The following is a 15,509-nucleotide window of genomic DNA, read 5'->3' as shown; positions in this document are numbered from 1 at the left end:
GAACCCAGTGGGTCCCCGCAGCAATTGGCAGAGTGGGCGCCGTCATTTTCCTGCTCTGACCCCACCTCCACATACAGCATCATAAGCCAGCGACTCTGAGTGGCCCGGCCCTGGTGAACCACTTAAGGAGCTGCTCCTCACCCAGCCACAGGAAACAGCAGAGGGTACCGCCATTTCCCTGCGCTGACCACGCCCCCACATACAGCGTCACAACCCAGCGACCGAGGAGTCCAAGGCTCCGCTCCTCACACTTAAAGGGCGAACAGACCAAAAATGGCTCAAGAAGATCTCAAAGCCCCAGAGCCTATAAATCTAAGCATTGAAGAAATAGCAAAACTCTCAGACGCACAGTTTAAAACACTGGTCATCAGGATCCTCACAGAATTGGTTGATTATAGCCACAAATTAGACAAATATATGAAGGCGAAACTAATTGAAATGAATGGAATTGCACAGGTACCAATAGCAATGAAAAGGAAACTGGGACTCAAATTAATGGAGTGGACCAGAAGAAAGCAAATAATGGCCAAACAGAAAAGAGTCAAGAAGCAAGAATTCAAAGAAATGAGGAGAGTCTTAGGAACCTCCAGGACATCCGAATTATAGGGGTACCAGAAGGGGGAAAGGCACAGCCACCAGTGGAAAACTTATTTGAACAAATAATAAAGGAGAATTTCCCCAATCTGGCAAAGGAAATAGACTTCCAGGAAATCCAGGAAGCTCAGAGAGTCCCAAAGAAGTTGGACCCAAGAAGGAACACACCAAGGCACATCATCATTACATTAGCCAAGATTAAAATGAAGGAGAGAATCCTAGAAGCAGCAAGAGCTAAGGGGACGGTCACCTACAAAGGAGTCCCCATCAGACTGTCAGCGGATTTCTCAAAAGGGACCTTACAGGCAAGAAGGGGCTGGAAAGAGGTATTCCAAGTCATGAAATCCAAAGACCTACAACCAAGATTGCTCTATCCAGCAAAACTTTCATTTAGAATGGAAGGACAGATAAAGTGCTTCTCAGATAAGATAAAAATTCAAGGAGTTCATCATCACCAAGCCCTTATTATATGAAATGTTAAAGGGACTTATCTAAGAAAAAGAAGTTAAAGAAACATGAACAGTGAAAGGACAACAAACTCACAGTTATTAACAACCACACCTAAAACAAAAGCAAACTAAGCAAACAACTAGAACAGGAACAGAACCATAGAAATGAAGATCACATGGAGGGTTAGCAACAGGGGAGTGGGAGGAGGAGAAGGGGGGAGAAGGTACAGAAAATAAATAGCATAGACAGTAGATAGAAAATAGATGGGGGCAAGAATAGCATGGGAAATATAGAATCTAAAGGACTTGAGACACATGGTCATAAACTAAAGGGGGGTTAATGGTGGGGACATGGGGTAGGGTGGAGGGGAATGAAGGGGGGAATAGAACAACTGTAACAGCATAATCAATTAAAAAATTTAAAAAAAAAGAACTAACATACTGCATTCATACTTGACACACTTACCTGGCACCCACTGAAGTGCTTGTTGCTGAGGGTAAGAACAGGGGGAGACATTTCCTGTTGTCAAGGCTCACAATCCGCCAAAGCAGATGCCATCTTCATAGCTGATTAAAACACAGTATGTTAAATGCAATAAAGGTTGCTGAAAGTTGTGCTCTGAGAAAAACAAAGTGGGGAGTCATGGTGGACAAGTGGGATTTGGCTGTGCTGGAATGTTGGTGAGGTAATTTCAGCACAGGGCCCCGAGTGGGCCAGCAGAGTGCGTGGGGTCCCTGTGCATGGGTAGTGGCACGGTCACACACAGGACAGTGTGTGTGCAAGCAGGCAGAGGGCGGAGTTGCAGCAGAGGTGAGACTAGAAAGGCACCCTGTGTGGAGGAGCACCATAAATAAACTGGACCAGAGCTGAACACTATCCAGAGAGTTTAGCTGTTTTGCGTACCCAGAGGACTGGACTTGGGAGCATCTCAGCTATCAGACAATTTCCCTACAGAGACACCAAGACACTCACCACAGCACAGATCCAGCATCTGATTCAAAAGTAATGCTCTTGTTCAGTGAAGAGGAAAGCTCCATGTAAAAAATTCCACATTAAATTTGAGATGATGTACAATCTAACACAACACTTTTATTACAATATGCCCACAAATATATAATCAAATGTAATCTATAAAAACAATATTACATAATCAGATCCTAGCTTCTGCAAGTCAATTCTTAAGATACAAAACTAGGTAACTAAGGGAAACTTAGTTTCAGAAATGGGTATGCTTCTATTTGAGAAATACTTTTAGTTGAGATTGGACTACTTTTTGAGATGTTGGAATGAACCTAGTCATTGTCAATACAGTCATCCCATTTCATTAAAACAGGTGAGTCTACATTCTGTGCCTCCGGAACCATGCAAGTATGTGAGTGAGCTACAGCCTAAGTCACACTATTCTTCAACCTCCACGGTGAGTTTTCCCAGAACGATTATGACTTTAATTGCATATTTTAAAAGAAAATTCATCCTCTTGTTTTTTTGCGATATGGAATTTCAGTTTATTTGGCAGCAGCCACAGAGTGCCAGGTTTAATGATAGCTGATAAAAACTGTGTTTTTTTCCCTTGTTTTTAATTTATTGTAAAATTATCAAAACTATGTTGACACAGAGAGCATTTCTCACCCTGAATGCTTTTAAATTTTCACTATTTTATATGTGCTATGAGTGTCATTGGAAAGAGAACTTTTCCCTTAAAAAATAACCGGAGAGAAAGATACGTTTGCATTTTCTTTGTTCAAGGTGTTTATTGCATCTCAGAGGGCTTACATGCACTGGGTTCTTATACTGAAATACAAAGAAAGCCATTTTGAAATTGGTTTTAGGTCATTTTTCCCCATTACAGTGTATGTTATCCCCACAGTAAATTCAGATACAACCACTTTTAAATGGTACCGTACATCTATTAAATAATTTGAAAAACAGGCAAACGCCTTTCCAACCCAATATGCTTTTATGAAGAGCTGCCAAGTCGCTAGCAACACTGATCAACAGTGACCTCATGTGTGCATCACAATCTTAAGCGAAGCCATCAGCACGTACAGTGTGACAACAAATTAAAAATTAAAGAATACAGTATGTACAGTAAAGGATACACTTTCCTGAATCAGTTTCAGTTCTAATCACAATGGTGCAACAAAACCTACTTTGAGCTTGGTTGAGGGATGGAAGAACACTAGTCTACAGAACACACAAAGAAATACTAAATTAACAGATGTACATAAAATCCACAATAAAATGAAAATATTTGCAGTAATCTTTAAATTACAGATATACCTTGGGGTGTCTTCATAATAACACTTGAATAGCACATTTCTAGCTGCATTTGCACAAACATGATAGAAATGGACCCTTAATTTTCAGTGCATTTAATCAAGAATGAATAAATAGGTCAATTTAGATGCAAAACCTGACAAATATAATTAAAATATATATCTTAATAAAGCAGTGATTAAATAGGGAATACTCATATTATTTTTTTCCATTCTTGATAAGGTAGCTTCAATGAGAAATATTTATCATGGACATTATTAACCTTTATATTTTTTAAAATAAAATTTCTTAACATATACAGTGCCACAAAAATAAACATTTCTCACAACAGTTGAAGTTCCTGTGATTGGAAAAATGTACTCCACACCAAAAAAAAGTTTTGTGTATTTAAGTGTTTTCCTTACTATCTGATATTATCACACTATGTTTGCAACAGAGAAATAGAAGAAAAGAATTTATGGAGAGAGTTTAGGTTTGTCCAAAAGTTGTATGTACATTGAAACCTTCAAAAACACAGACACATCTTTCCAAATGGCTCACCACACAACAGGTGCGTCATCCCTCACCGGGCAAGGTCCAGAAAAGCACTGAGGGCATCAGAAACATCCATTCATTGTTTACATCATACAACACACAAATAACCCAAATACACTACAATTGTGAGAGTAGGGATAACAGCTAAGGTAGTACACGTTCCTAATGTTCACTTTCACGGCTGTGCTACACATTCTGGAGGAGGAGTCATGAGTAAGCATCGGGTTTGGTACTGGTGGCTCACTTTGTAACTCTGAGTATCCATCTTATTTGAAGTCTCCAAACTCATTATTTTTTCCTATTCAGTCACAAAAATTGCAGCTGTAAAGATAAAAAGCACTTGAATTTAAAAACAGTATTATATATTCCTCAAACATTTTACCTCCCTTGCAATTTTACTCCCCAGGTAGTAAAAAAAAATCTTTACACAAAAGGTTTCTGTATTACCAAATTCACAGTTACATACTTTCACCACTCTTGAAAACAAGCTTAAAATTTCAGCCAGGAAAACATTTTAAAAACCTTTTAATGTATAGTTTTGCTTTAGAAAAAAATTATATCAGCAAAATTTTGGAATTTGGATACTTACAAATTGTAGCAGTAAGACATTCAGTTTTAATTAAGAACAGTTAACCTTTAGAACAGAGGAGTGGAAAAAGGAAATGGCAGTGACTTCCACTGTTATTATTATTATTATTATTATTATTATTATTATTATTATTGTTAATTTTTAGTTACAGTGTTCAATGTATCACAGAATAGTCGAACATGTGACAAAATCGAAGTGAAAGAAGATATTTCCAGTGCCTTCACTTACTCTCCTTCCTACTCATCTCCTTGGCTAACCCAAGCTTCACCAGCCGTCTTTGCTGAGAAACCTTTCCTGGTGTTCTAAGGCTGAGCCCTGTGGGCACCTCTTTTTCACGAAACATTTGGTGTGTGCCTCCCTCTTGACTATGAGTCTCTGAGGCTCAGCACTGTCTCTAGGATCTCTGGGTTGGGTATTTATCAGCACTCTTGACATATGATGAGAGCAGTGCTTACTGAGTACGAGGCAGACAAAACACTGCTCTGCGTAGTGTCCTGGTCACTCCTGAAACAACTGCTAACAGAAGTGCTCACTGTCTCGCTTATGCCTACATCGGGCCAGGCCAACCCAAGGTGGAAGATAAAAGTTAGGCACAAGAGAAATTACTTGGCTTTGACGTCAAGGTCTTAAAATGACAAATTATTAACCTTTCATAAGAAAAAAATCATACAGCAGGAACTCAAAAATCTTAGTAGGCATTAGAGAAAGTTTAACAATATACAGGCATAGAAGTATAATAAAAATAACACTGGGCAGAGGTTTGAAACTTCAACACCCTGCTCTTCCAGGGGGGCCTGGGGCTGACCACTTGGTGCCAAGGATCAGTCACTGTAGCTGTGCAACGGAGACTAAGGCATCTGGCTAGTTTACGTCACAGGGTGTGATCTCCTATAGAGAAGATGAAAGAGGTAATGACTATGAAGTGAACAGGACAAGTACCGTGTAAATGAAAGGCAGCGTGATCACCGTTCATCCACACTCAGCAAGTGTTTGTTGAGAAGCTCCTCAGTGTGTGGGGGGCTGGGGTTAACAGTGAGCTTTGTCTTTCATCAGGTGCCTTTCATAAATTTACTATTAATCATTTTATAAATCATATTAGGATTTAAAACTAGAATGTTAAAATTTAATATTTTGCTTGAATATAGAAAAGCAAAGGGTAATAATCTAAGCTTTATCTGATAAAGCAAGAAAGACTAAACAAAATAAAAATATGATATGTAGCCAAATATATTCTGAGGTGATTTCCAAATGCAATATTATAAATGCTACCTTTCTATACATTCCAGTCACAATTTACCAAGTAGCTTGAACAACGTTTTGCTTTACCAATATAATACCTATGTTTTTCAGTCTAGGGAAAGTTTGGACATTCATCTTCCTATTAGTTTTATAAATTGAGTAAGATTTAAAAATATAATTAATAATTCATTAATAGCTTTTAGTATTGATTTAAAAATATAAACACTCAAATTATTATTATTATATCCATGTATTAAAAACACAGAAGTACAAATATTATACCTGAAACAGCTAAGCATTGCATAGGTGATCATTACAAGCCCACAGGAAAAGCTCAATATTAGATACCTTAAATTGTTTACAAGAAATCCTTGATGTTAAGATCCGCTAATGGGTCCTTTGCTGGAGGTTTCTTGGGACTCTGAGTGGCAGGTGTAGGGCTGGGAGAAAGCTAATAGGGAAAAGCCAGCCCAAGAGAGCAATAGATGAGCATTAGGCAGAGCACATACCACAGAAAACAAACATGCAGAAGATTAGATCACTAAGGGTTACAAAATCTACTTCCTTCTACTTAGTCACAGTGTTGTGCTTAATTTTGGATTTGTAAAATACACTTCAAATGATATTTGGCTTCCTTGGAAGTCTCTCACATCCGAGGTGGCTGAAGGAAAAATTTGAGGACTCTGGTAGAACAATGTGGATATGAGTTAGAGAAGACACGAAAAACTAGTCACATAAAGATATTATGGATATACAGCAAAAACAAAACAATCAATATCTCTATACAAAAACATTTTGACTTTCGGTTAATGGTACCACTAAACTAATAAAGGAATCACGTGACTACTTTTACAGTGAGAGTGAGTTTGAAGGGAAAATGGAAAAGTAACGGTTTGCAGAAAGCCACATAAATGTACTTAAAATTATTAGCTAAATATACTAGGATTTCATATAAAATATTTTAAGTGAACACCAGTCAAGTTTGGGGCACTACTTGTTTCAGATGAGCAAATGGTTTTCTAGTTATGAATGTCACTATATTCCAATACTGCCTGTCCAGCTTGCAGAAAAGACGAGTTATTAAATACTATAGAAGTAATGAGCCTGAGCTTGCAGCAAAAGTAGCAAAGAATTAATTTGCCTTGTTTCTATTTAACTGATACCTAAATTATTTAATTTATTATATAACTAAGGGAGCAGGCTTTTACAGGAACGTTAGGGTGCAAGGCCTCGAAAAAGGTCACATAATCTATGTAGAATAATAACTGACATTTGTCTGAGTCTAATTAATCTTCTATGCTCCTAATATGATGGAAATCTCAGAAATCTGGGATTGTGGGGCAGGAATGAACGTCTCTACTGGTTCATTAAACAGAGCTCCAGAAGTAAGGATTTTAAGATTTGTTATTAAGTCCAGAAACTATTCACTGACTGCAGAATCTATCAGCCAAATTTCCACTTAAAAAACTTGATTTATACATCACAGGAAGATCAGGAAAAGTGAGTATAAGGGATGGAGTTGTGTGGAAGATAAACTCTAGGGCCAATACATAATTAGTAATTAGGTGAGATGATGATAACATCATGATACCAAAAGAGGAATAACGGTGTTACCCAGACATCATGACAAACATGAAAAGTTGTTTTGTTCTCTGAAGCCACACAGTCACATTTATTTTACTATCTAGTATAATAAGCTATGCTTCATTTCTGATATAGGATATACAATCTAAAAAATGGCATACCATTTCCTAAATTACGATTTAGTAATAGTAATTAAATTAGATTAAATGATTAAAACACTGTTTTCATTATATCATCTATGTTTCAAGGTTATTCTTTGAATTAAGTAAATAAATCGATACTATGTAATACTGGTATTACACAAGAAAAGAACTACCTTAAATTATAATATTTATTAATTTATTTGTAAAGGCATCAGCACATCAAATACAGTAAGATTTTAAAAATCTTAGTAACATTCTTCCAAGTTCAGGAAAATAGAAACATTCTTCCTTTCTTTCAGATAGGTGGTAAATGATCATGGATCTATTCAACCATCAAGGTAACACTGGTGAAAATGAGATCCTGCTGGTAATGTAAATATATCTAGATGGAATTTAACTCCACTACTGCCCCCAAAGCTTTCCTGATCTCTCCCAAAACAATCCCAGGAAGGGTTCATTAGTCTTAGAGAAGACTCAAAAATTTCTCATGGAGACAATGCTTTGTGGGTATGGCCTTGAAGGCCAAGGCTTCTCACATTAAATTTAACTGTTTGAACACCCACCATTCTTTCTTCCAGTCACTGTGGCTTCTGAGGGACTAAAGTAAAAAAGTTGAAAGCAAATTTTGGGAACATGTAGAAAATGGATTTAGAGATGCTTCAAGGAAGCAGAAGGGATTAACGGACACTCATAAAGTTCACAGTAGGAATTCTGTGGAAAAGACAATATAAATACCCAACTGGTAAGTTAGAAACATAGTAGTAAAACCATTTATTGGTAGTGTTAAAATGGATTTGAGTTGTTTCGGCTTGCTCAGCAAGCTGGGAAAATGACAACTTGGTGCTCTGTCTCTATCCAACTCACTCTCTCATGGTGGAAACCTCTTTGGTTCTACGTACTGTACCTCCCCAGGCAACTTATAAGTGGAATCAAGAAAGGTGACTCGTCACAATGACTTTCACTATTAGCAGCAAAACAGTTCTACAAAGTGCCCATGTTTTAGCACCTTTGTAAATAAAGGTAGCACAATGTTTAGAAAGAAATTCGGCCCCACCCAGAGAGAGCTTTGCTCTTTGTCCTGGATCATGGTAGGAGACCTCTATACTCTTGGAATTTCCCAAAAACAGAAATGTCTTTGTTATTAAAGGTGGATTCTTGAAAGCAACGCCTGATAGTTTATGCTAACAAGATAACCCAGAGTGGGGGCTAGCCATGACAGAAGAACCATGTGATCTGAGAGTTGGGTCTTTAAGCCACATTTCACTAGGAAGTTTAGGGAATGGGCAGGGTGCATAGATTAAGTTCAACCACACAGGCAATTAATCAATCATTCCTATATAATGAAACCTCGACAAAAACTCTGCATGTGGAGGCCCAGGTGATATTGCACGTATACTGTCACACATGGATGCCAGGTGGGTGACACTGCCCTGAGGACAAAGAAGTTTCATGCTCTGAACCTTCCCGGAATTTACCCTATGTATCTCTTCTTCTGGCTGGATCTAATTTGTATCCTTCCACTATAATAAAGTTTAAGTCACTTTAAGTTTAGTGCCTGCCCAAGTTCTTTGAGTCATACTAGTAAATTGTCTAGTTTGAGGGTGGTCCTGGGAACCCTTGCATTTATAGGCTGCTGATCTAAAGTGCAAGTGGCCCACGGGACTCCCAACTTGTGGCTGGAGTCTGAAGTGAGGGTGGTCTAATGGGGGGACTGTGCCCTCAGGCTCTGCAGTGTGGCAAACTCACTGAAGTTAGTGCTACAAGTCTGGGAGGACTGGGTCCCTAAACTTGAATTTGGTGAGGTCTGGGAACACAAAGTAAAAGGATGGGTCACAAGTACTCATTTTTCTGGAACACCTGCACAGATACTTTAAGTGCCTGGCTGTTCTCAGGAACCCTTCTGGATTAAGTAGGAGAGGAACAGAGGGACTTTTGGCACTTAGTTCTATCCTTTTCCTCTAAGCCTTACTTTATTATTTCTGAAGCAACAGATATCAGGTTATATTAGGAAAAAACATTTTTATACCTATAAATCAACGTCATTATTTTGTGGACATGTCCACTGACCTGCGTGCCAGGCACCGCTGCGGCTCCGAAGGGCGGCCGCATCCTGGGCTGCGCAAACATGACTGGCTGCTGAGGCATCATGGGCACGCCCGTCCCAGCCGGGGGCTGAAAGGGAAGAGCGGTTCACAGCATCCGTGCAGCACCCTATGGCAACGCCCTGATGTTTACGTCTTTAATACAGTTCTGAAAATTTTGAAGGCTCCAAGTCCAAGAGAAAGTATAATTTGTAACTTTGAACGATGGGTGCTGGGAAAGCTGGCAGAGGGCAGAGAATCGCTGCGGTGCAGCAGGGGCTGGCTGGCCACGCAGCATCCTTGTCCCAATCACGCCTTGGCGTTGCTTATCTGTCTCCTGGAAGCACAATTCTTGAAAAGATAAAAACTTTTCTCTTTAGGCAAGATGGCCCTAAAATTTGCTAGTGATAAAAGTGATTAGTGAAAAGTTCTAGTATTGTGCTTAGAATATATTTGGTAAATTACTCCAAAAATAATGTAACAATATATTATAGAAATAATTATTATCTTTAAATCATCACCCAAGGATATGTTTTTACTGATATTAGAGAAAGCAGAGGGAGGGAAGAGGGAGGGGGAGACAGAAATAGGGGGAGGTGGAGAGAGAGGCAGACAGACAGACAGACAGACAGAAATATGAGAGAGGAACATTGGTCAGTTGCCTTCCATATGTGCCTGACCAGGGATTAGATAAGCAACCTAGGTAGATGCCCTAACTGGGGATCGAATGCACAGCCTTTCAACGTGTGGGATGACACTCCAATTAATACAGCCACCTGGCGACGGCTAATAGAAATTATTTTGATAGAAATAATTTTAAGTATTTTATAGGTGACTTTAACATGTCATGGGCAGACTATTAATATCTAAAGCACATGACTTAACTTTTCAAGTTTTACTTTACTGCATTTTGGGAAAAACTATATTCTAGATAAGTATTTTTTAATCTGGGATTTGGCAAAGGCCTTGGAAATGTCAGTTACAATTTTCAGTTACAGGCCGTCACTCACCATTCCAAATCCTGCTCCTGGCTGGCCAACAGCTGGGGCCCCGGCAACAGGAGGAACCGAGCTGGTGGGGGGTACAGCTCCTTGCTGCCATAAAAACCACAAAACGACACACACGCAATAACAACAAAGGAAAAGAACCAATGTAATTTGATTTTAAAATGACAGAATATAATTTAAAAATGCATGCCACTTATGTAGATATGTAAAGGATTTTCAAATTTCAGTTTTAAACTTAAAAAAGGGTCCTAGGACCATGACAATTGCAGGACTACGGTCACCAAATTGAGGTTCACCGCCATAGTGCTACTGGGGCTCCTTGGCGAGCTGCTCACTGGCCGCCCTGGGTTGTCTTTCAATCTCTCCTCCACTCTCATTGTAGTAAATGAGTGAAATTCCTCTAGCTTATCTTTTCCTATCACCACATCCTCTAACAAGTACCGGGTCAAACACATGGGGAACGTGTTTACATTTTCAATGCTTAGTTTCCACCCCCCCAATTTTAAATTATTCTTTTTTGTGTTAGACTTGCTCCTCTCTGACTTTTGACTGTTGTAAATGTGCACATTGGCCAAAATGCTCAGTTTTAGGAAGCATGTAACAGACTGTGCACACACACATCCCATTTCAGGTACACGTCTAGTAGTTCTCATCATAGACCCAAGTCCCCTAATATTTCCCTTATGTTTAAAATTAACCATACTGCAAATATGTTACATTTAATTTAACCATTATAGCAAAATTCTAATTAAAAAAGGAAATATTACAGTGACAGCAATGTCAGCAAAAATGGTGAAGGAACTTTAAAAGCCCAGCAATACCTCAAAAATAATGGCAAAACAAGCAAAAACTCATAATCAACTGTTTTTGGAATTCTGCAAACTAAATAACCTAGAAAGTACTTATTCGAGAATATCAGCTGAATGGATAGTAGTGAACTCTGAGGCATTTTTAACTTATCCTAATTCCATCCACTGTTTTCTAGTTCAGTTGTAGTCTTGAACTAGACTAATAGTACCAGAGGGAGCAGAATATATTTAATTATTTGTTTTGTCTTGTCTGGATGGCTCACTGGAAAGATTGGCTCAAAAATCTTCTCTTTTCCTTGCCAGACTGGGAATGCACCTAGTGCTAAAGTTGTTACCTGAAGCCTTGCGTGGAAAATACTTACAGGCAAATGTTTTAGTTGTTTCTCTTTGAGGCAGTGGATAACAGCAGATAGACTAAACAAAAAGCTTGGGAGGAACCGCTGGAGAATGAAATGCTTTGAGGATTTAGGGTCTGAAAAGCTCAGACGCACTCCTGGGAGTTCAGAAAGCCATGCACATGCCCAGGACTGTGCACGTTCCCAGGAAAGGCTTGAGAAGGGCTTCTGGCTGACCTTGGGGCTTTGAGCAAGCAGTAAGTGATTGCTAAGGCAGAGCTGCAAACTGCCTGGTTGAGTTTGAAAACTTTCCTCAACACATACTCAGAGCTCCTCTTCAAAAGCCGAGAGATATTTTATATTCCATAAGTTTAAGTAATATCTACCTAATGAGTAGCTGACCACTTAGATAAAGGAATACAGACTTCAATGATCATACTTGAGAAAGAACACAGACTACAGAATTAGTTTGGAATTGTCACTAAAGAAACAAACAAAAAACAACTAAAAGAGAAGCCAAAACAAATGTTTGGAGAAGAGGTACAATCTGATTTTAAGTTTCCACATTATAATATTCAAAATTTCCAAGTTTCGACAACAAATTATGAGGCATACAGATATAGAGAAAGATCATGCAGGAGAAAGATCTCAAATCAATAACTTATATTTACACCTTAAGGAACTAGAAAAAAGAAGAACAAACTAAACCCAAAGTAAGCAAAAGAAACAAATAATAAATATTAGATTGGAGATAAATGAAATATAGAATAGAAAAACAAAAGAGAAAATAGAAGAAACCAAAAGTTGGCAATAAGGTAAGAAATAGATAGCATCGAGGTAAGGAAGGAAGAAATATGCTTATATGGTCAATTAACCTATGACAAAGGAGGCAAGAATATACAATGAGGTAAACACAGTCTCTTCCATAAGGGGTGTTGAGAAAACTGGACACGTACAAAAAAATGAAATTGGGCCACTGTGTTCTACCATGTATACAAATAAACACAACAGGAACTAAAAACTTAAATATAACACCTGAAACCATAAAAATCTTAGAAAAAAATAAAGGTAGTAAGCTCTTTGACACTGGTTTTGGCAATATCATTTTGGATTTGTCCCTTGGGAAAGAAAAAATATCAAATGGACTACATCAACATGAAGGCTTTTGCACAGCAAAGGAAAGCACCGACAAAACAGGAACCAGCCACCAAATGGGAGGACATATTTTCCAGTGATACATCTAATAAGTCAAATAGCAAAAATTTTGAATTACTAGCCAAAATTCATAAAGAACTTACATAACTCAACACCAAAAAACCCACAAACAATCCAATTAAAAAATGGGCAGAAGACCTGAATAGACATTTCTCTGAAGAGAACATATAAATGGCCAATAGACATATACAAAGATGCTCGATTTCACTAATCATTAGAGAAGTGAACATTAAAATCACAATGAGATACCACCTCACACCTGTCAGAATGGCTATCATCAATAAATCAACAAACAACAAGGGTTGGTGATAATGTGGAGAAAAGAGAACTCTCATGCACTGTTCGTGGGATTATAAAATGGTGCAACCACTAAGGAAAACAGTAGGGAGGTTCCTTAAAAATTTAAAATAAAGGTGCCATATGATCCAGGAATTCTATATCTGGGTATTTATCAAAGAAACCAAAAGACTAATTTGCAAAGATATGTGAACCCCTATGTTCATTGCAAATTTACTAGTTATAGCCAAGATATAGAAATAACCTAGATGCCCATCAACAGATAAATGGATAAAGAACATATGATATATATAATGAAATATTAATAAGCAATAAGATGGAATACAATCTCATCATTTGTGACAACATGGATGGACTTAGCAGTCATTATGCTAAGAGAAATAAGTCAGAGAAAAATACCATATGATTTCATTTATATGTGGACTCTAAAAAAAACAAAAAAATGAATAAACAAAACAAAACAGAAATAGACCCATAGATGTAGAGACCAAACTGATGACTGCCAAATGGAAGAGGGTGGGACGAGAATAAAACATAAATAAGAAGGAAAAAGGAAGGAAGAAATAAAACTATCTCTATTTGTAGATGACATGACCTTATAGAAAGAAAGTCTAAGGAAACTGTACACAAAAAAATATCAGAGTTAATAAATAAATATAGCAGAGTTGCAGAATATAAAGTCAATATGCAAAAATCAGTGTAGTGTTCCCTGTACACTAGCAATTAACAATCAAAATATGCAATTACAAAAACAATTTCATTTATAGTAACATTAAAAACAATAAAATACTTAGAAATAAGTTTACCAAGAGAAGTACAAGCCTTGTACACTGACAACTATAAAACACTGTTGAAAGAAATTAAAGACTTTGAAAAACAGAAAGGAATTCTGTGTTTGTGGATTGAAAGACTTAATATTGTTAAGCTTCCCAAATTGCTTTACAGATTCAGGGTGATCCTTATGAAAACTCCACCTGCTTCTTCTGGAAAAAAGGACAATCTGAATCTAAAATTCAAATGGGAATGCAAGGGACCCAGCTGAAGCAACCCTGAAAGAAAACAAATTTGGCGGACCGACACTTTCTGGTCTTAAACCTTACTATGATGCTACAATAAACAAAACAGTGTGGTACTGGCACAAGGACACACAGATCAACCTGACACAACAAAGAGTTTGAAAATAATACCACCAATCTATATGCGATTGATTTTTGAAGGATGCCAAAACCAATGAGTAAAGAAAGAAGTCTTTTCAATAAATGGTTCTGGGACAACTGGATTTCCATATGCAAAACACTGAATTTGGACATATACAAAAATGAGCCTAAAAGCGGTCAAACATCTAATGTAAGAGATAAAAGTACACAATGCTTAGAAAGAAACACAGGTGTAAATTTTTAAGACCTTGGATTAAGTAATAGTTTCTTAAATATTTTATCAAAAGTAAAAGCAACAACAAAACAGATAAGTTGAAGTTTATCGAAATTAAAAACTTTTGTGTGTCAAAGAAAATTATCAAGTAAATTAAAAGACACCACACAGAATGGAAGAAAATATTTGCAAATGATGTATCTGATAAGCATCTAGTATCCAGAATACAGATCTCTTAGAAATCAACAGTAAAAAGGCAACCCAATTATAAAATGGGCAAAGGATTTGAATAGACATTTCTCAAAAAAAAAAAAGAAAAGAAAAGAAAGACATACAAATGGCAGTAAGCACGTGAAAAGATGCTCAACATCACAAATCATTAGGGAAATGCATATCAAAATCACAATTGAAACCCTATGCAGTGCTGGTGGGAATGTAAAATGACGCAACTGGTGTGGAAAAGTCTGGCAGTTCTCAAAAAGCTAAATACAGAGTCACAAATGAACCAGCAATTCCATTCCTAGGTATACACCCAAGGACACATGACCACACTGAACCTTGTATACATATAATAGAAGTTATTTTTCATAACAGCCAAAAAAAGTGGACACATCACAAATATCCATCAGTTAACGAGTACTGCGCTACATCCGAACAATGAAGTATTCAGCCACAATACTGAATGACACTGACACATGCTGCAGCATGAAGAGACCTTGCTTCATAAGAAAACATTTTGCTAAGTGAGAGAAGCCAGGCCCAAAAGGCTCCATATCATATAATCCTCTTTATAAGAAATACCAGAATATGCAAATCCATAGGAACCAAGTAAATTAATGGATGCCAAGGGATAGGGAGAGGTGGAAAGTGGGAGGGGACATGCTTCTTATTGGGGTGATAGAGAAATTCTGAAATCAGATATTGGTGAAATTTTTATAACACCATAAATATACTAAAAATCATTGACTTTTACAGTTTAAAATT

General features: G+C 37.5%; 1 protein-coding gene across 1 annotated transcript in view; it reads right to left on the bottom strand.

Moving 5' to 3' along the window:
- Positions 1-2,775: 2,775 nt before the first annotated feature.
- Positions 2,776-15,509, bottom strand: part of SNAP91 (synaptosome associated protein 91) — a 132,923-nt gene continuing 120,189 nt past the window's right edge. The window contains exons 26-29 of the mRNA XM_053664932.1: positions 10,502-10,585; positions 9,478-9,582; positions 6,032-6,134; positions 2,776-4,176 (exon numbers count right to left, since the gene is read on the bottom strand). Of these exons, the coding sequence (XP_053520907.1) occupies positions 6,042-6,134; positions 9,478-9,582; positions 10,502-10,585 (282 nt within the window). The 3' untranslated portion in view covers positions 2,776-4,176; positions 6,032-6,041. The remainder of the gene's footprint in view (positions 4,177-6,031; positions 6,135-9,477; positions 9,583-10,501; positions 10,586-15,509) is intronic.

This window comes from Artibeus jamaicensis, unplaced genomic scaffold, assembly GCF_021234435.1.
Source record: "Artibeus jamaicensis isolate MK-2021 breed Jamaican fruit bat unplaced genomic scaffold, CSHL_Jam_final contig_387, whole genome shotgun sequence".
Lineage (NCBI taxonomy): Eukaryota > Metazoa > Chordata > Mammalia > Chiroptera > Phyllostomidae > Artibeus > Artibeus jamaicensis.
The sequence above is the reverse complement of the archived record's forward strand: the minus strand, read 5'-3'. Positions and strand labels throughout refer to the sequence as shown.